The sequence below is a fragment of the Chiloscyllium punctatum genome, unplaced genomic scaffold (assembly GCF_047496795.1).
Source record: "Chiloscyllium punctatum isolate Juve2018m unplaced genomic scaffold, sChiPun1.3 scaffold_693, whole genome shotgun sequence".
Taxonomy (NCBI): Eukaryota; Metazoa; Chordata; class Chondrichthyes; order Orectolobiformes; family Hemiscylliidae; genus Chiloscyllium; species Chiloscyllium punctatum.
Window position 1 is genome coordinate 12,501 of NW_027310427.1, and position 21,372 is coordinate 33,872.

Here is a 21,372-nt window from a genome sequence, read left to right on the forward strand (position 1 = left end):
CACACTCACAGATACACACACACTCACAGATACACACACTCACACTCACACACACACATTTACACTCACACACTCACAGATACACACACACACTCACAGATACACACACTCACACTCACACACACACATTTACACTCACACACTCACAGATACACACACACACTCACAGATACACACACTCACACTCACACTCACACACACACATTTACACTCACACACTCACACACACATTTACACACAGATACACACACACTCACACTGACACACACACATTTACACACACACAGATACACACACACTCACACTCACATACAGATACACACACACTCACACTGACACACACACATTTACACACACACAGATACACACACACTCACACACACACATTTACACTCACACATTCACAGATACACAACACACTCACAGATACACACACACTCACACACACATTTACACTCACACACTCACACACACACATTTACACACACAGATACACACACACTCACACTGACACACACACATTTACACACACACAGATACACACACACTCACACTCACATACAGATACACACACACACACTGACACACACATATTTATACACACACAGATACACACATTCACACACATACAGATACCACACACACACTCACACTGACACACACACATTTACACACACACAGATACACACACACACACAGGCACTCACACTCACACAGAGTCTGAGGAGGGATGTGCTTGTTACTGGTCAGACACACAGTGTGTTACCCAGAGTCCCCCCACATTATTGTGGGTCTGGAGTTACGTGTAGGCCTGACTGGGTAAGGGTGGTAACTTGTCCCCCATTAGTGACTCCCTTCCCACCCCCACCCAAAACAGCCAACAGTTGTAGCTCAATTAGCTTGTTCCCCATATCCACAGTCGGCTGTGATGGGATTTAAAGCTGTGTTTCCAGAATCTTAGCCGGAGTTCTGGAATACTGTCCCAGTTCCCAGCTCCTCCCCAGCCTGGTAACCATGGTAACGTGGGTATGGAGTGTAATGATTGGTCTACACAGTCAGTAACTCGCTTCTCTCTTTCCCTCACCCTCCCTTCTCCTCTCCCTGTCTGTCCATCTTCCCTCCTCTCTCTCTACACTCCCACACTCTCCCATTCTCCATCTCCCTCCATCTCTCCTCCTTATCTCCCTCCACTCTTCCCTCCCTCCACTTTCCTCCTCCCTATCCGCTGCTCCCTATCTCTCTCTCCCCCTCTCCCATCCCTCTCCCTCCATCCCCCCTCTCCCATACCCTCTCCATCACTTACCCCTCTCCTCCCTCTCTTACTCCCTCCCTCCCTATCCCACTCCCCCTCTCCCTCCCTCCCTCCCTCTCACTTCGCCCCTTCTCCCTTCTCTCTCCCTTCATCTCCCCTTCCTTCACTCCCTCTCTCCCATGGCCTGTCCCTCCCCCTCTCCCCCTCTCTCTCTCCCCGCAATCCCCTCCTTGTCCCCTCTCTGTGTTTCCACTCTGTGCCTTCCCTCTCCCCCTCCCTCCCTCTCTACCTCCCCCTCTCTCCCCACCTCCCCTCCATTCCCCCTCTCCCTCTCCCTCTCTCCCCTCCCTCTCCCCCCCCTCTCTCTCCCTCTCTCTCCCTACCCCCCTCTCCCCCCCTCTCTCTCCCCCTCTCCCCCCCTCTCCCCCCCTCTCTCCCACCCTCTTCTCCCCCCCCCCCCCCAGGTTATCACTACATCTGCCTGAGGAATGAGTTGAACCAGCCCCTCCAGCTCCCCTCGCTGTTTGTTCAAACGGACGTGAAGGATTACGTCCCGGACACACACGCAGGTCAGACCCCCTCCCCCAACCCCCCCCCCCCCCACCAACCCCCAACCCCTCCCCCAACCCCCCCCCCCCCAACCAACCCCCAACCCCTCCCCCAACCCCCAACCCTTCCCCCCCCAACCCCCGACCCCTCCCCCGATCCCCGACCCCTCCCCCAACCCCCAACCCTTCCCCCCCCAACCCCCGACCCTTCCTCCACCCCCTCCCCCTCCCCGACCCCACCCCATCCCCCAACACCCTCCCCCCTCCCCAACCAACCACCAGGACACTCACATTCCCCTCCCCCTCGGGACCCACCCCCAGATTGAGGAGGGAGCTCTCCCCTGTATCTAACCCCGTGTAGGGGGAGCTTTACTCTGTATCTAACCCTGTGCTGTCCCTGTCCTGGGAGTGTTTGATGGGGACAGTGTAGAGGGAGCTTTACTCTATATCTAACCCTGTGCTGTCCCTGTCCTGGGGAGTGTTTGATGGGGGGGACAGTGTAGGGGAGCTTTACTCTGTATCTAACCCTGTGCTGTCCCTGTCCTGGGAGTGTTTGATGGGGACAGTGTAGAGGGAGCTTTACTCTGTATCTAACCCCGTGCTGTCCCTGTCCCTGGGAGTGTTTGATGGGGGGACAGTGTAGAGCGAGCTTTACTCTGTATCTAACCCTGTGCTGTCCCTGTCCCTGGGAGTGTTTGATGGGGGGACAGTGTAGAGGAAGCTTTACTCTGTATCTAACCCCCGTGCTGTCCCTGTCCTGGGGAGTGTTTGATGGGGGGACAGTGTAGAGGGAGCTTTACTTTGTATCTAACCCCGTGCTGTCCCTGTCCTGGGGAGTGTTTGATGGGGGGACAGTGTAGAGAGAGCTTTACTCTGTATCTAACCCCGTGCTGTCCCTGTCCCTGGAGTGTTTGATGGGGGACAGTGTAGAGGGAGCTTTACTCTGTATCTAACCCTGTGCTGTCCCTGTCCCTGGGGGTGTGTGATGGGGGGGGGGAACAGTGTAGAGGGAGCTTTACTCTGTATCTAACCCCATACTGTCCCTATCCCTGGGAGTGTTTTGATGGGGTGGACAGTGTAGAGGAAGCTTTACCCTGTATCTAACCCCGCGCTGTCCCTGTCCCTCGGGAGTGTTTGATGGGGGGACAGTGTAGAGAGAGCTTTACTCTGAATCTAACCCCGTGCTGTCCCTGTCCTGGGGAGTGTTTGATGGGGGACAGTGTAGAGGGAGCTTTACTCTGTATCTAACCCTGTGCTGTCCCTATCCCTGGGAGTGTTTGATGGGGTGGACAGTGTAGAGGGAGCTTTACTCTGTATCTAACCCTGTGCTGTCCCTGTCCTGGGGAGTGTTTGATGGGGGACAGTGTAGAGGGAGCTTTACTCTGTATCTAACCCCGTGCTGTCCCTGTCCTGGGGGTGGTTGGTGGGGGGACAGTGTAGAGGAAGCTTTACTCTGAATCTAACCCCGTGCTGTCCTGTCCTGGGGAGTGTTTGATGGGGGACAGTGTAGAGGGAGCTTTACTCTGTATCTAACCCTGTGCTGTCCCTGTCCTGGGGAGTGTTTGATGGGGGACAGTGTAGAGGGAGCTTTACTCTGTATCTAACCCTGTTCTGTCCCTGTCCTGGGGAGTGTTTGATGGGGGACAGTGTAGAGGAAGCTTTACTCTGTATCTAACCCTGTGCTGTCCCTGTCCTGGGGAGTGTTTGATGGGGGACAGTGTAGAGGGAGCTTTACTCTGTATCTAACCCCATGCTGTCCCTGTCCTGGGAGTGTGTGATGGGGGGACAGTGTAGAGGGAGCTTTACTCTGTATCTAACCCTGTTCTGTCCCTGTCCCTGGGGGTGTTTGATGGGGGGGGACAGTCTAGAGGGAGCTTTACTCTGTATCTAACCCCGTGCTGGCCCTGTCCTGGGGAGTGTTTGATGGGGGACAGTGTAGAGGGAGCTTTACTCTGTATCTAACCCTGTTCTGTCCCTGTCCCTGGGGGTGTTTGATGGGGGGGGACAGTGTAGAGGAAGCTTTACTCTGTATCTAATGGTGTGGTTGTGTGACCCTCTCTCAGAGTACATCGATTTATTGGTCAATCCCATCAAACATATCAATGTGATGGAGCAGCGTTCGTGTTTACTGGTGAACCTGATGGATGGGACTGAGGTGAGGTTCTCGAGTAACGACCCCTCTCGCTACCCTCCCCCTATCCTGACTCTGACCCAGCATCAACACTCGAGGGATCTCTGCACTCGAGTGAACCTCCCCCTCCCCCCCACCCCACACTCTCAGACCGTACCCTCCAGACCCTAACCCCTCGAGTGACCCTCCCCCCTCCCCCCACACTCTCAGACCGTACCCTCCAGACCCTAACCCCTCGAGTGAACCTCCCCCTCCCTCCCCCACACTCTCAGACAGTACACCCCAGACCCTAACCCCTCGAGTGAACCTCCCCCCTCCCCCCCACACTCTCAGACAGGACACTCCAGACCCTAACCCCTCAATGTGTGAAAATGTTTCTCCCCAAATGTCCTCAATCACCAGTTTGAACCCCCTCCTGCTCTCTGTGCAGTGTGTCCCCATTGTTCCTATAATGTCGCCGGCCGAATGGTTTACAATACCCCAGCTGGGGCTGTACCCCCGTTCCGTAAACACATTCAGCATCACCTCCCTGCTCCTGTACCCGATGGTTCCCATTCCTCAAGCCCAGGATGCAGTCTGCTGTAGCAGCTGCTCTCTCTCTCCCCCTCTCCGGGCAGATTTCTCCGGACCTTCGCATATAAACCCAGATCTCTCTGCTCCCTCAACACCCTCTGGAAACACTTCGTCTTATACTGCTCCCTCCACCTTCTTCCAACCCAGAGTGTACCACCTCACCGTCCTGGTCATCGAAACTTATGTGCCGCCCGGTTGCCCACTCTGTGTCTGTCTGGAGTTGCACACCGCCCTCCCTCTGGGTTTTATCTCATCGGTGAAGGTGACACTGTTTCCCCCCCCCCCCTGCACACCCAGGTTCAAACCAGCCAGAGCCAGGGGTCCTTGACCACTGCCTGGGAATCCCAGCTGCAACTCTTCCCCCAGACCAAAGGTCTCATTAATCCCTGTCCCCTGAACCACCTCTTGCCCACCTCACTAATATTGCCAGTCGTTGGACTAAACTTCACACCCCTTTCTCAACACAGGGCGCAATTCTGCAGTGCTCTCACACCCCACCTCCCGAATCTAAGACTAAAAGAGACCTTGGAGTGCAGGTTCATAGCTCCCTGAAAGTAGAGTCACAGGTAGATAGGACAGTGAGGAAGGCGTTTGGCATGCTTCCCTTACATTAACGATCGAGATGAAGGAACTGAGGACATTCTGGTTAATGATACAAAGATATATAGAGGAACAGGTAGCATTGAGAAGCGGGGAGGCTGCAGAAGGATTTGGACAGGTTTGGAGAATGGACAAAGAGGTTGCAGATGGAGTACAATGTGGGAAAGTGTGAGGTCATGCACTTTGGTCGAATAGAGGCATGGACTATTTTCTAAATGGGGAGAAAATTCAGAAGTCTGAAGTGCAAAGAGACTTGGGAGTTCTAGCCCAGGATTCTGTCAAGGTAAACTTGCAGGTTGAGTCAATAGTTAAGAAGGCAAATGCAATGATGGCATTTATTTTGAGGAGACTTGAATAATAAAGCAAGGATGTACTTCTGAGGTTTCCTAAAGCTCCGGTCAGACAACTTTTGGAATATTGTGTGGCGCTTTGGGCCCCAAAATCTCAGGAAGGATGTACTGGCCCTGGAGTGTGTTCAGAGGAGGTTCGTAAGACTGGTCCCAGGAATGAAAAGTTTAATATGTGAGGAACATTTGAGGACTCTGGGTTTATACTTGATGGAGTTTGGAAGGATTGGGGGAGAAACATACAGAATACTGAACGGCCTGGACAGAGTGGATGTTGGGACGATGTTTCCATTGGTAGGAGAGACTAGGGCCTGAGGGCACAGCCTTTGAGTAAAGGGAAGACCTTTTGGAACGGAGATAAGGAGAAACCTCTTCAGTCAGAAAGTGCTGAATCTATGGAATTAATTACCACAGAAGGCTGTGGAGGCCAGGTCATTGAGTATATTTAAGACTGAGATAGATAGGTTCTTGAGTATCAAGGAGATCGAGGGTTCTGGGAGAAAACAGGAGAATGGGGTTGAGAAACTGATCAGCCATGATCGAATGGCAGAGCAGACTCAATGGGCTGAATGGTCATATTTCTGCTCCTATGTCTTATGGTCTATATTGGCCAGAGTATTGAGTACAGGAGTTGGGAGGTCATGTTGCGGCTGTACAGGACATTGGTTAGGCCACTGTTGGAATATTGCGTGCAATTCTGGTCTCCTTCCTATCGGAAAGATGTTGTGAAACACGAAAGGGTTCAGAAAAGATTTACAAGGATGTTGCCAGCGTTGGAGGATCTGAGCTACAGGGAGAGGCTGAACAGGCTGGGGCTGTTTTCCCTGGAGCGTCAGAGGCTGAGGGGTGACCTTATAGAGGTTTACAAAATTATGAGGGGACATGGATAGGGTAAATAGGCAAAGTCTTTTCCCTGGGGTCAGGGAGTCCAGAACTAGAGGGCATAGGTTTAGGGTGAGAGGGGAAAGATATAAAAGAGACCTAAGGGGCAACTTTTTCACACAGAGGGTGGTACATGTATGGAATGAGCTGCCAGAGGATGTGGTGGAGGCTGGTACAATGACAACATTTAAGAGGCATTTGGATGGGTATATGAATAGGAAGGGTTTGGAGGGATATGGGCCGGGTGCTGGCAGGTGGGACTAGATTGGGTTGGGATATCTGGGTCAGTATGGACAGGTTGGGCCGAAGGGTCTGATTCTGTGCTGTCCATCTCTGTGACCCTGTCTGTGTACCTGCACAAGTCCCATCTCACCTTCCTCAATACACCTTGGATGTATTTCACCTGGACCTTGTCTGCACTCACTCCAGACGCCCCATTCCTGACCTCCATTTTAATCCCTCCTTGTAGCCGCACGTTCTCCATACCCTGGGTCACCTCTGCGTGTGGGGGGGTAAAGCGTTACCTTAATACCTCAGCCTTTTGTAACGACCCTTTCGGAAGCCTGCCTGGGCTAACTGCCAGCCTTACTTTGTCTCTCTTTTTAACAGAAGGAGATGCCAGTGACAACCGATTATAAACTCAGTCAAAGACGTCGGACTTTAGGGAGTGTTTTCAAGGAGGTGTTATGAGAATATGTGCGATCTCTCTCCTAACTTAGAACAACATTGACCCGGATTAACATGGACACACATTTGTAAATAGAGGAGAGAGCTTTTATCAAGGACACTTTGCAAAGAAAAAGACACTGAATTCAGCAAGAACAATGTCAGGACTGCAAGGAACGAGATAGGAACATCAACAAGAGGCTGAGAGACAGAGGTCCCATGGAGAGAGAGGTGTGTGGGACACCCAGTGTGAGGATTTTGATCCGAACAGTTCCAGGGCCGTCTGCGATAATCTGGTCTGAAGGCCGACACCTCTCTGGTTCCTTCCCCCCGAGAGTCATCTTCACCGCAGAGGAAGGGTTCTTGCAGAGGAGTTCAAAATCTACTTCATCGTCTCCAGCAAAGTTGCCCCAGACATTCCAGGAGCTCAATGGGATGCCAACGCTTTCCGGGTGTAAATTAACATCAGATGCACAACACCGTTTCGGACAATACTGGTCACTTCTCGGCCGAGCTGAACTATCACTTGGTCAGCGTACTTTCCAGTTAATGTTCTGCTGAGTTCTCCGTTTCCCACAGATTTCTGTTACTGAGTTGAAGTGTTACCGTTCCAGGAGATATATTTGCAAAGTCAAAACCTTTGGTTAATTAGCTTTCCATCTATCAGAAGGATTTGTTCGCAAAAGAACTAATTACTCTTCATAACTGTTTACTCTTCAGCTGACACACACTGACTCTCACTGGGGTATGGGCTCAAACACACACACACACACACACACACACACACACACACACCCCCACACACACACACTCACATACAAACACACACACACCGACTCTCACTGGGGTATGGGCTCAAACACACACATACACACCCCCACACACACCCCCATACACACACACACACACACACCGACTCTCACTGGGGTACGGGCTCACACCCACACACACCCCCCCACACACACACACACACACAGACTCACACACAGACCCTCACTGGGGTACGGGCTCACACCCACACACTCACACTCACACTCACACTCACACTCACACACACACCAACACTCACACTCACACACACACACACACTCACACCCACACACACACACAGACTCACACACACACTCACACACACTCTCTCTCACACACACACACACACACACACACACACACACACACACACACACTCACACCCACACTCACACACACTCACACTCACACTCACTCACACTCACACTCTCACACACACTCACACACACTCACACTCACACCCACACACTCACACTCACACTCACACTCACACACACACTCACACTCACACTCACACTCACACTCACACTCACACACACACACACACAGACTCTCACTGGGGTACAGGCTCTAGTCTTGATGCTGGGGTTGGGTTAACTTGTTTAAAACGAGAAAATGTGCAATTTTATAAGCTCAAGTAACCACTTGAATTCCACTGAGGAAGATGCCTGAAAGGATTGTAAAGTTAAACCAATTCAAAATAAAACTACAATAACAAAGTGACAGTACTGTCTCAGGTTCCCAGCAAAACCTGAGGGAACATAACCAAGTCGATAGGAAAAGGGTCTTTCCTCTTGGGAGAGAATGTGGAACTGGGGAGCAGCACTGTTTAAAAATAAGACACAGTTCATTTCAGAGAGAGAGGGGGAAACCTTCCCTCCCAGAGGACTCCGAGTCTTTGTAATTCTCTTCCACTGCATTCAGGACACAGCAATATTTTAAAGCAGAGCGAGAGAGATTCTTGCTGACCAATCGGATGGAAGGTTATCGAATGTAGAATGATACATTCCCCACAGTGAGGAAGCAGGCCATTCGGCCCATCGAGACGACACCGCCCCACTGGAGAACATCCCACCCAGACCTAGCCCCTACCCTTTCCGTGTAACTCTGCAATTCCCCATGGAACCCACTCTAACCTGCACATCCCTGGGCACTTTGGGACAATTTCCCATGGCCAATCCACCCTAACCTGCACATCCCTGGACACTATGGGACAATTTCCCACGGCCAATCCACCCTAACCTGCACATCCCTGGACACTATGGGACAATTTCCCACGGCCAATCCACCCTAACCTGCACATCCCTGGACACTATGGGACAATTTCCCACGGCCAATCCACCCTAACCTGCACATCCCTGGGCACTATGGGACAATTTCCCACGGCCAATCCACCCTAACCTGCACATCCCTGGGCACTATGGGACAATTTCCCACGGCCAACCCACCCTAACCTGCACATCCCTGGGCACTATGGGACAATTTCCCACGGCCAATCCACCCTAACCTGCACATCCCTGAGCACTATGGGACAATTTCCCACGGCCAATCCACCCTAACCTGTACATCCCTGGGCACTATGGGACAATTTCCCACGGCCAACCCACCCTAACCTGCACATCCCTGGACACTATGGGACAATTTCCCACGGCCAATCCACCCTAACCTGCACATCCCTGGGCACTATGGGACAATTTCCCACGGCCAATCCACCCTAACCTGCACATCCCTGGACACTATGGGACAATTTCCCATGGCCAATCCACCCTAATGTGCACATCCCTGGGCACTATGGGACAATTTCCCACGGCCAATCCACCCTAACCTGCACATCCCTGGACACTATGGGACAATTTCCCACGGCCAATCCACCCTAACCTGCACATCCCTGGACACTATGGGACAATTTCCCATGGCCAATCCACCCTAATGTGCACATCCCTGGGCACTATGGGACAATTTCCCACGGCCAATCCACCCTAACCTGTACATCTTTGGGAGGAAACCCACGCAGACACGGGGGGAGCACGTGCAAACTCCTCACAGACAATCGCTCGAGGGTACGATCGAACCTGGGTCCATGGCACCGTGGTGCAGCAGCGCTAACCACTGAGGCTCCCACAGTAGTTTATGTTAAACTCCGATCAGACATTGAAGAGGGCAGCAGTGTCAAAAGGCTGACTGTCCCACTCTTGTCCGTCACCTGTCTGTTTATACTCTTGGTGAAAGACGCAGATATTTGGACAGTTGCGGGATGACAGGTCAGACAGGCAAAGTGCCCGAAACGTCGATTTTCCTGCTCCTCGGACGCTGCCTGACCGTCTGTGCTTTTCCAGCACGACTCTAGAGTCTAATCTCCAGCATCTGCAGTACCAATTCTGCCTTTTCTGTGCAGAAGGATGTGGGAGATATAGAATGTAGGGAAATAGATAGTGACACCTTGAAAAGTGTCCATATTACAGAGGAGGATGTGCTGGATGTCTTGAAATGCATAAAAATGGATAAATCCCCAGGACCTGATCAGGTGTATCCTGGAACTCTTAAGGGAAGCTAGAGAAGTGATTGCTGAGTCCCTTGTGAGTATATTGTATCATAATCACTGGTGAGGTGTCAGAAGACAGGAGGTTGGCTACTGTGGAGAACTGTTTAAGAAGGGAAGTAAGGACAAGCCAGGGAACTATAGACCGGTGAGCCTGACCTCGGTGGTGGGCAAGTTATTGGAGGGAATCCTGAGGGACAGAATGTACATGTATTTGGAAAGGCAAGGACTGATTCAGGATAGTCAACATGGCTTTGTGCGTGGGAAATCATGTCTCACAAACTTGATTGAGTTTGTTGAGGAAGTAACAAAGAGGATTGATGAGGGCAGAGCAGGAGATGTGATCTATATGAACTTCAGTAAGGTGTTAAACAAAGGTTCCCCATGGGAGACTGATTAGCAAGGTTAGATCTCATGGAATACAGGGAGAACTAGCCATTTGGATACAGAACTGACTCAAAGGTAGAAGACAGAGGGTGGTGGTGGAGGGTTGTTTTTCAGACTGGAGGCCTGTGACCAGTGGAGTGCCACAAGGATCGGTGCTGGGTCCACTACTTTTCATAATTTTTTCAAATGATTTGGATGTGAATACAGGAGGTATAATTAATAAGTTTGTAGATGATACCAAAAAAAAATTGGACAGTGAAGAAGGTTACCTCAGATTATAACAGGATCTGGACCAGATGGGCCAATGGGCTGAGAAGTGGCAGATGGAGTTTAATTCAGATAAATGCGAGGTGCTGCATTTTGGGAAAGCCAATCTTAGCAGGATTTATACACTTAATGGTAAGGTCCTAGGGAGTGTTGCCGAACAAAGAGACCTTGGAGTGCAGGTTCATAAGCTCCTTGACAGTGGAGTCACAGGTAGATAGGATAGTGAAGAAGCTGAGAGAAACGCACGAGAATTCCTAGAAGCACGGCATTCCAACTGGAACTCTTATCAACAAAAACATTGACTTGGATCCCATTTACCACCCCCTGAGAAAAAGAACAGGAAATGACATCACCACAGGAAATGATATCACCAACGCACGAAAACTTAAACATATAAATAGAAAGCGGGCTACACCACCAGAGCTTCATCCAGAGGCTCACTGAAGATGTTAGGTAAAAACAAGGGCTGCAGATGCTGGAAACCAGAGTCTAGATTAGAGTGATGCTGGAAAAGCACAGCAGGTCAGGCAGCATCCGAGGAGCAGGAGAATCGACGTTTCGGGCAAAAGCCCTTCATCAGGAATACAGGCAGCCTGAAAGGGTGGAAAGATAAATCACTCCACCCTGCTGGTACTCTGCTTCTATTCCTGATGAAGGGCTTTTGCCCGAAATGTCGATTTTCCTGCTCCTCGGATGCTGCCTGACCTGCTGTGCTTTTCCAGCACCACTCTAATCTAGAACCCACTCACTGAAGATGTTACCCAGTATGGTGACGAAATGTCTGAAAACGAAGCTTCCAGCTCAGCGAGCAACATCCAACACTTTCCGAATATTGCGTGCAATTCTGGTCTCCTTCCTATCGGAAAGATGTTGTGAAACTTGAAAGGGTTCAGAAAAGATTTACAAGGATGTTGCCAGGGTTGGAGGGTCTGAGCTACAGGGAGAGGCTGAACAGGCTGGGGCTGTTTTCCCTGGAGCGTCGGAGGCTGAGGGGTGACCTTATAGAGGTTTATTAAATTATGAAGGGCATGGATAGGGTAAATAGACAAGGTCTTTTCCCTGAGGTGGGGGAGTCCAAAACTAGAGGGGCATAGGTTTAGGGTGAGAGGGGCAAGGTTTAAAAGGGACTTAAGGGCAACCTTTTCACACAGAGGGTGGTACGTGTATGGAATGGGCTGCCAGAGGAAGTGGTGGAGGCTGGTACAATGACATTTAAAAGGCAACTGGATGGGTATATGAATAGGAAGGGTTTGGAGGGATATGGGCCAAGTGCTGGCAAATGGGACGAGATTAACTTGGGATATCTGGTCAGCACGGACAGGTTGGACCGAAGGATCTGTTTCCGTGCTGCACATCTCAATGACTCTATTCAGGTCTAAGATGAGGAGACAGAGGGAGAGAATTTCCTCTGGTGAATCCAGAACATGTTAATAATAGAGTGCATGGGGGAAACATGGTAAAAAAAAATGAACAGCAAATCACCGCTCGCCAAAACACAGCTTGTTTCTCCTTCTGTATAATTTTATTCCTGGATAAATCACATTTGCAATTCTTAGCCTGAAACAATGGGGTGTTACACTTCCTGCAGTTGGAGAGCTGCATTAGCACGACAAGAGAGAGACAACTGCTTGTGATCTTTCCTGAAATGCGATAAAGGCACGACCAAAGTCAGAGAAGAAAAGAAATGCTCTTAAATGAGGAAGGTGGAGTTCTCTGTAAATGATTCCCTGATCAGCGCTGACTGAGGTCGACAGTTCCTCGATTCACCCCCACGTCCGTGCACAACAAAGTATGTAAGTCTTTCAGCTAACGCAGCAGCCCCAGGGATACAGTTGTCGAAAGCCTGCAGGAGTGGTTGGCCAGGCCGCATCAGGTTCTCCCTCAGGGACGGGTCACAGCTTCCTGTAGGCGCCGACGGTGGTGTCAAAGAGCTTGGCATTGTAGAACTGACCCTGCTTGTCCAGGAGGTAGTAGAAGCGGTGACCCTGGATCCTGAGGGGGACCACAGAGGGCACCTGGCTGTGGTGAGCCATGCATGACACCCGGCACAGGGGCACCGTGAAGGAGCTGGTGCCTCCGAAAGGCAGGTAGCTGGCGATGGTGACCTGCTGACCACCTCGATGGAGCACCACGCGAGAGACTGAGCGGCAGGCAAACAGGTAGCCAGCGACCAGGATCAGGGAGCCTGGAGGGACACAGCAGACCAGGAGATGGTTAGCACGTCTCTAACTGGTGGGAAGGCAACTGCTTGGCAATTAGACATCAGCCATTCCTATTCTCAACAGGGCTAGTAATCCCAAGGTCCCAGCTCACGTTCTTGGGAATAGGGGGGGAGGAGGGGGGAGAGGGGCGGATTTGTAGGTTAGGGTGGATTGGCCATGGGAAATTGTCCCATAGTGCCCAGGGATGTGCAGGTTAGGGTGGATTGGCCATGGGAAATTGTCCCATAGTGCCCAGGGATGTGCAGGTTAGGGTGGATTGGCCGTGGGAAATTGTCCCATAGTGCCCAGGGATGTGCAGGTTAGGGTGGATTGGCCGTGGGAAATTGTCCCATAGTGCCCAGGGATGTGCAGGTTAGGGTGGATTGGCCGTGGGAAATTGTCCCATAGTGCCCAGGGATGTGCAGGTTAGGGTGGATTGGCCATGGAAATTGTCCCATAGTGCCCAGGGATGTGCAGGTTAGGGTGGATTGGCCATGGGGAATTGTCCCATAGTGCCCAGGGATGTGCAGGTTAGGGTGGATTGGCCGTGGGAAATTGTCCCATAGTGCCCAGGGATGTGCAGGTTAGGGTGGATTGGCCGTGGGAAATTGTCCCATAGTGCCCAGAGATGTGCAGGTTAGGGTGGATTGGCCGTGGGGAATTGTCTCATAGTGCCCAGGGATGTGCAGGTTAGGGTGGATTGGCCGTGGGAAATTGTCCCATAGTGCCCAGGGATGTGCAGGTTAGGGTGGATTGGCCGTGGGAAATTGTCCCATAGTGCCCAGAGATGTGCAGGTTAGGGTGGATTGGCCGTGGGGAATTGTCTCATAGTGCCCAGGGATGTGCAGGTTAGGGTGGATTGGCCGTGGGAAATTGTCCCATAGTGTCCAGGGATGTGCAGATTAGGTGTTTTAGTCAGGTGTAAATATAGGGTCGGGGAATGGGTCTGGGTGGGTTACTCCTAAGGGTCTGTGTGGACCTGTTGGGATTCTGTTCTATTGTGAACACGGGTCTCTCCCCCACAGGGCGCGGAATCTGAAGTCGCCGAATACGTCCGGCATTAGTTCAGCGAGTAGTCAGTGAAAGTGACCTGGAAGCAAATTGTTGATTGGTCTTTAAAATCCATCTGGGTCACTAACGTCCTGGAGGGAAAGCCCTTATCCGGCCTATACATGACCCCAGACCCCACAGCCATGTGAAAACCAGCAAAGGGTGGAGTGAGCCTTCAAATCCTTTATCCCCCCCCCCTCCCCACCCCGTTCAGTGAATCACAGCTGATGTGGATGGGATTTTAGCTCCTTCTTCTGCCTGCCTCTCCCCTCACACACCAAACCAACCAACCACCCTCCCCCCCCCCCCAATAATTCCTGACTCCCTTGCATGACAAGGCTGTCACGTAAAGCAGCCTGGATGGGAGTGGCCAGCTCTCCCAGATCAGGATTCCTGGGTTTTGGTGTTCTCAGGAATTAGTCTCTGAAGAGCTGGAAGCTTAATGTCTCCTGTCTACCACCCTCTCGGAATCTTCATGGTGTGAGGGGTAGATTCTTTACTCAGCGAGTCGTGAGTTCATGGAATGCCCTGCCAGTAGCAGTGGTGGACTCACCCTCTTTATGGGCATTTCAACGGGCACTGGATAGACATATGGAGGATAGTGGGCTAGTGTAGGTTAGGTGGGCTTGGATCGGCGCAACATCGAGGACCAAAGGGCCTGTACTGTGCTGTATTGTTCTACGTTCTCTTCATCCTCCTGGATTGAACGTGAGAGAATCTGTGTCTGAATTGTTCTTTGCCAAGGGGTGTGTAAATGGGATGTTGCTATATTCGAACAATTCACTTGTAATAGTTGCTGCATCTATTATTCAGTTAGGGTTTTCCGATAGAGTCAGAGAGCCATCCCAGGAACAAGTGACGACTCTTCACTGCGCTCCCTCTCTAGGACAATCAGGTCTGCCCTGAGTTCCGGAGACCCCGACCTGTCACACAGCGCTCCACGTGAAGTCTAACCAAGCTCCTAACCAAGTTAGAAGGAACTAGGAGAGAGTGGGGACTGCAGGTGCTGGAGATCCGAGTCGAGGCGCTGGAAAAGCACAGCCCGGTCAGGCAGGCATCCGAGGAGCAGGAGAATCGATGATGGGCTTATGCCCAAAACATTGACTCTCCTGCTCCTCGGATGCTGCCGGTCCGGCTGTGCTTTTCCAGCACCACACTCTCGACCACTATCCAATTGAAGCAAGGAATCAGTATTCCTGATCTCAAATCCTCCCGCATTAAAGACTGCACCCCCAAGTTAGTCGTCTGTGGCAGTGAGGATGAATCAAGGATAGTTTGTTGCTTTCCTGGTTTAAGGACATCCAGGATTAAGGATGTTTCAAAACAGTTATGGAAAAGGAATCACCTTCCACAAAAGGTAAAGTTTTCAAATGAAGTCAGGCAAATTTTAACAGAACCTTCGAAAGGTGATTGGTGTGGACTGTTCCCAGGTAAAGGGACGTCTGATAAGTGGGAGGCCTTCAAAAACGTGATAACGAGAGTTCAGAGGCAGTATGTTCCTGTTAGAGAGAAAGGTAAAACTGATAGGATTAGGAAACAATGGATGGATAAAGGTATTGAGGTTCTAGTCAAGAGTAAAAAAGAATCTCATATTAGATACAAACAACTGGGTTCAAATGAATCTCTTGAACAGTATAAAGAGTTTAGTGGCATTCTTAAGAGGGAGGTCAGGAGGGTGAAGAGGGGGGATATGAAAGCCTTGGCAGATATGGTGAAGGATAATCCAAAGACATGCTACATTAAGCACAAGACAGCAACAAGAAAGAGAGTAGGACCTCTTAAGGATCAACAAGGTCATTTATGTTTTGAACCTCATGAGATGTGAGATACTAAATGAATATTTCGCACCAGCATTTACTATGGAGACAGAAATGGAGGCTAGAGAATGCAGGGAAATAAACACTGATGTTCACATTACCGAACAGAAGTGCTGGAGATCTAAGACATTGTAATGGTGGATAAATCTCCAGGACCAGATCGAGGGTATCCCAGGACATTGTGGGCAGTTAGGGAGGAAATATTTGTACCATCTGTAACTATGGGTGAGGTGCCAGATGAGTAGAGGTTGGATACAGGGTGGATCCAGACCCTTGGCTCGGCAAATCCACACTGACCCTCCGAACAGTAACCCACCCAGACCCATTCCCCTCCCCGATTACTCTACACTTACCCCTAATTGTAATGCACCTAACCAACACATCCCTGAACACCATGGGGCAATTTATCATGGTCATCCACCCTAACCTGCACATCTTTGGACTGTGGGAGGAAACCGGAGCACCCGGAGGAAACCCACACAGACACGGGGAGAATGTACAAACTCCACACAGTCAGTCGCCTGAGGGGGGAATTGAACCTGGGTCCCTGGCGCTGTGAGGCAGCAGTGCTAACCACTGTGCCACCAGTGCTGCCCTGGCATAATGCTATGCCTTTATTTCAGAAAGGCTATAAGGAAAAACCTGGGACCAACATACCTGTGAGTCTGACTTCAGTGGTAGGTAGGTTGTTGGAGGGGATACTGAAAAATAGGTTTGCTATGCATTTGGAGAGCCAAGGAATGGCTAGGGATAGTTTTGTGTGAGGGAAATTATGTCTCACAAACTTGCTTGAGTTTTTTGAAGAAGTAACCAAGAGGATAGACCAGGGCAGAGCAGTAGACATTGTTTAGTAAAGCCTTTCATTCAGTTCCACATGATAAACTAATGTGTAACGTTAGCTCATATGGGATTCACTTGCCAATTTGACACACAATTGGCTTATTGACCGGAGACAGAGGTTGGCGGGTGGAGGGTTGTTTATCGGACTGGAGGCCTGTCACCATAGCGATCGGTGCTGGGGCCACTGTTTGTGATTTACATAAATGACTTAAATAAGAATCTAAAAGGCACGGTCAGAAAGTTTGACATCAAAGTTGGTGGGAGAGTGGACTGTGAGAAAGGTTATCTAAGATTACAAAGAGATCTTGATCAGTTGGGTTAATGGGCCGAGGAGTGGCAGATGGAGTTTAATTTGGATAAACACAAAGTTTTACATTTTTGGTAAAACAAACAGGGACAGGATTGATACAATTAACAGTCAGGCCCTGAGTGGTGGTGTAGAACAGAGGCACCTAGGGGGTACTGGTACATAATCCTTTGAAGTTTGTGTCACAGGGGGACGGGGGTTAATGAGGCGTTTAGCACTCTTGCCTTCATTGCTCAGACCTTTGAGTACAGGGAGTTGAGGAACGTCATGTTGGGGTTGTACAGGACATTGGTGAGGCCTCGTCTGGAATACCGTGTCCAGTTCCGGTCTCCCTGTTACAGGAAGGATATTATTAAACTGGAGAGGGGGGGTCAGGAGAGATTTACCAGGATGTTGCCAGGTAGCAAAGACCAGATCAAATGTAGGAGGGTATCTGCACCCATGCTACAATAGATGAAAGCTGTACCTTCTAAGCAATCAAGGGACAAACATGTTTTTTAAAAAAAGGAAATATTAAAAAGATAAAAGTATTCACACTAATTGTCAAAGATTATATATAATCCAATACAATATTACCTGAAAATGATTTCAAAACTGTTTCATCTATGTAAAATGACTGTGTACTGAATATTTTTAAAAAAGGGGCAATTATAGTATGGATAGGATAAACAGACAAAGTCTTTTCCCTGGGGTGGGGGAGTCCAGAACTAGAGGGGCGTAGGTTTAGGGTGAGAGGGGAAAGATATAAAAGAGACCCAAGGGGCAACATTTTCACCCAGAGGGTGGTGCGTGTATGGAATGAGGTGCCAGAGGATGTGGTGGAGGCTGGTACAATGACAACATTTAAGAGGCATCTGGATGGGTATATGAATAGGAAGGGTTTGGAGGGATATGGGCCGGGTGCTGGCAGGTGGGACTAGAGATTGGGTTGGGATATCTGGTCGGCACGGACGGGTTGGACCGAAGGGTCTGTTTCCATGCTGTCCATCTCTCTGACTCTATGGAAGGTTTGAGTTATAGGGAGGGTCTTGATCAGTTGGGAGATTTTTCACTGGGCGTGGAGGAGGTTACTATTAAAGGCATGGAAAGGGTGAATGGTAGGTGTCTGTTCCCTCGAATGGGGGATTTCAAGACTAGGGGGCACACTTTTAAGGTGATTTAACAAAGACATGAGGGGCAAATCTTTTCCACAGAGGGTGGTTCGTGTGTGGAATGAACTTCCTGAGGGAGTGATGGATGTGGGTACAGTTAACTCATCTAGACTGGAAACGTTAGCTTGCTCTCTCTCTCTGTGGGTGCTGCCTGACCCACTGTGATCTCCAGCTGGTTGATCTCGGTGCAGATACCAGCAGCTACAGTAACTGGCTCCTGCGTTTAAAAGACATTTGGATAAGTACGTGAACGAGAACTGTTTGGAAGGTTATGAGCCACGTGCAGGCAGTGGGACTAGTTCAGGGTTTGGGATTACGGTCGGCACGGACTGAGGGTTATGTTTCCATGCTGTACGGCTCTACGACTCTATTAGGAGAGAGTGAGGACTGCAGATGCTGGACAGTCAGAGTTGGTACTGGATTAGTGGTGCTGGAAGAGCACAGCAGGTCAGGCAGTATCCGAGGGGCAGGAGAGTCGATGTTTCAGGCGCAAACCCTTCATCGGGACGTTGTTGGCAAGGACACCCAGCTCCCCCTCCATTTTCCAATCTCTTACCATTTCGGAAATACTGCCCACATCCTGCCAAAACGGATAACCTCACGGTTTTCCATACTATAGCCCACACACCACGTTCGTGCCCATTCCAATGTCACACCTGCTCACGAAGCCTGTCATAGACAGTGTGGAGACAGGCCCTTCGGCCCGACAAGTCCACACCGACCCTCTGAAGAGTAACCCATTCCCCTACCCTACTAATCAACATTTACCCCTGACTAATGCACCTAATCCTTCACATCCCTGAATGGTACGTCCTTATATTCCCTCTACACCTGACTAGGTAGAGGACAGGTTTGGCGTGACACACCCTTGAACTCTGACCCTTTTGGGGGTTACCGGGGTTGCCTGGCACGATCCCATCCTCCGGAGTTGTGTCACACACATCCCAGGAAACCGGTCAGAAGGTAACTCTTACCGACCGTCAGGCAGGAAGCTGTGAAGCCAAGTCTCCAGGCGTCTGAGCCCAGGTTCAGGGCTCTCCCCCCGATGGTGGGCAGGCCGCTCACTCGCTCCCCCTCCAGCACCGTCTCCCGGTGACCCGTGTCTTTGAGGGAGGTGAAGGCAAAGTGGGCCAGGTAGCCCCAGAACAGGAACTGAGCCAGGCAGAAGACACCCAGCATGCGGAAGAAGCGCCCTCTCTCGTGACGGAACAGCAGCATGTCCTGGGCCGGGGGTCCGCACGTCGGCCTGGTGCCCACCAACGCCCAGGTGGGTAACCGTCGCCCAACGAGGGGCCAAGCAGCGGCCATACCCCACCAGGGGGCCTGGCACCCCAACACCATCCCCCACGCCCCTCCAGCCAACCCCCTCGTTGACCCCGGTCTCCCCCACCCCCGTCCCACAAACCCTGGGCTGTTCTCCCCCATCCCCAGCCTGACTGTTCTCACCCACAGGCTATTTGCCCCTATCTCTGGGGGGGTTGTCCCTCCCACTGAGTTTTTTGCCCCTCTCTCTGGGTGAGGTACATTTATCGTTGGGATTTCTAGCCCCATCCCTCGTTCTTTCGCCCCTATCCCTTGGGTTTTGGCTCCTGTTCCTGGGCTTGTTGCCCATATTCCCAGATATTTTACCCATATTCCCTGCCCATTTACCCCTATTCCCTGCCCATTTACCCCTATTCCCTGCCCATTTACCCCTACTCCCTGCCCATTTACCCCTATTCCCTGCCCATTTACCCCTATTCCCTGCCCATTTACCCCTACTCCCTGCCCATTTACCCCTATTCCCTGCCTATTTACCCCTATTCCCTGCCCATTTACCCATATTCCCTGCCCATTTACCCCTATTCCCTGCCCATTTACCCCTATTCCCTGCCCATTTACCCCTATTCCCTGCCTATTTACCCCTATTCCCTGCCCATTTACCCCTACTCCCTGCCCATTTACCCCTATTCCCTGCCTATTTACCCCCAGCCCCCTGTATCCCCTGTTGGATACACTGTATCCCCGGCCTTGGATACATTGTGCCGCTGAGCCGAGCCGTTTCCGGGTTCCTCCCCCGGCTTCCCAGCTCCTGGAGCCGGCTCTGAGAGCGCAGGCAGACGGCCCCGGGTTGGTGCAGCAGCGGCTGCGGCTCAGGGGGAGGCTGTGGGCGGCTCTGGGCAGCAGCAACATCGGGGCCTGGAGCTGGGACTGAGACTGGGTCCCACAGAGAGAGAGAGAGAGAGAGAGGGACAGAGGGAGAGAGAGAGAGAGGGACAGAGGGAGAGAGAGAGAGAGGGGGGGAGAGGGGGAGGGAGAGGGGGAGAGGGGAGGGAGAGAGGGAGAGAGCGAGAGGGGGAGGGAGAGGGACAGACAGAGGGAGAGGGAGGGAGACACAGACAGAGGGAGAGAGAGAGGGGAGAGAGAGGAGGAGGGAGGGAGAAAGAGGGGGAGGGAGAGAGAGGGGGAGAGGGAGGGAGAAAGAGGGGGGGGGAGGGAGGGAGAGAGATGGGGAGGGAGGGAGAAAGAGGGAGAGATGGGGAGGGAGGGAGAGAGGGGAGAGGGAGAGAGAGAGGGGGGAGGGAGAGAGAGAGGGAGCTGGACAAACCAACAACAACCCTGCCCTGGGGGGGAATAACTCACCCGGGGGTGGGGGCAAATAACCCAGAGATAGGGGCAACTCACCCAGGGATAGAGGGTAAATCACTCAGAGGGGTAAATCACCTGGAGATAGGGGATAAATCATCCAAGGGATAGGGGATAAATCACCCAGGAATGGGGAATAAATCACCCAGGAATGGGGAATAAATCACCCAGGGATAGGGAATAAATCACCCAGGGGATGGGGATAAATCACCCAGGGGATAGGGGATAAATCACCCAGGGGATAGGGGATAAATCACCCAGGGGATAGGGGGTAAATCACCCAGGGGATAGGGGGTAAATCACCCAGGGATAGGGGATAAATCACCCAGGGGATAGGGGATAAATCACCCAGGGAATGGGGGGATAAATCACCCAGGGA

At 51.3% G+C, this 21,372-nt stretch overlaps 2 protein-coding genes across 2 annotated transcripts in view; one reads left to right on the plus strand and one right to left on the minus strand.

Annotated features, from left to right (window-relative positions):
• The window catches only part of LOC140473716 (1-phosphatidylinositol 4,5-bisphosphate phosphodiesterase beta-1-like), a 17,140-nt gene extending 8,608 nt beyond the window's left edge, over window positions 1-8,532 (plus strand). The window contains exons 4-6 of the mRNA XM_072567632.1: window positions 1,717-1,821; window positions 3,864-3,955; window positions 6,943-8,532. Of these exons, the coding sequence (XP_072423733.1) occupies window positions 1,717-1,821; window positions 3,864-3,955; window positions 6,943-7,023 (278 nt within the window). The 3' untranslated portion in view covers window positions 7,024-8,532. The remainder of the gene's footprint in view (window positions 1-1,716; window positions 1,822-3,863; window positions 3,956-6,942) is intronic.
• A 3,970-nt stretch (window positions 8,533-12,502) lies between these two features.
• On the minus strand, window positions 12,503-19,724 carry LOC140473715 (transmembrane protein 223-like). The gene is made up of 2 exons (XM_072567631.1): window positions 19,343-19,724; window positions 12,503-13,187 (listed from the first exon to the last, which is right to left on the minus strand). Exons 1-2 carry the CDS (start codon window positions 19,707-19,709, stop codon window positions 12,895-12,897), a joined length of 660 nt encoding a protein of 219 aa, XP_072423732.1. The 5' UTR covers window positions 19,710-19,724; the 3' UTR covers window positions 12,503-12,894.
• Between the last annotated feature and the right edge of the window lie 1,648 nt (window positions 19,725-21,372).

Bases quoted from the DNA above. Each gene is read 5' to 3' on its own strand.
- LOC140473715 (XM_072567631.1), bottom strand. From the start codon at position 19,709: ATGGTGTTGGGGTGCCAGGCCCCCTGGTGGGGTATGGCCGCTGCTTGG. The intron at 13,188-19,342 runs GTAAGAGTTACC...GTGTCCCTCCAG, and splicing joins AGCTTCCTGCCTGACGGTCG to GCTCCCTGATCCTGGTCGCT.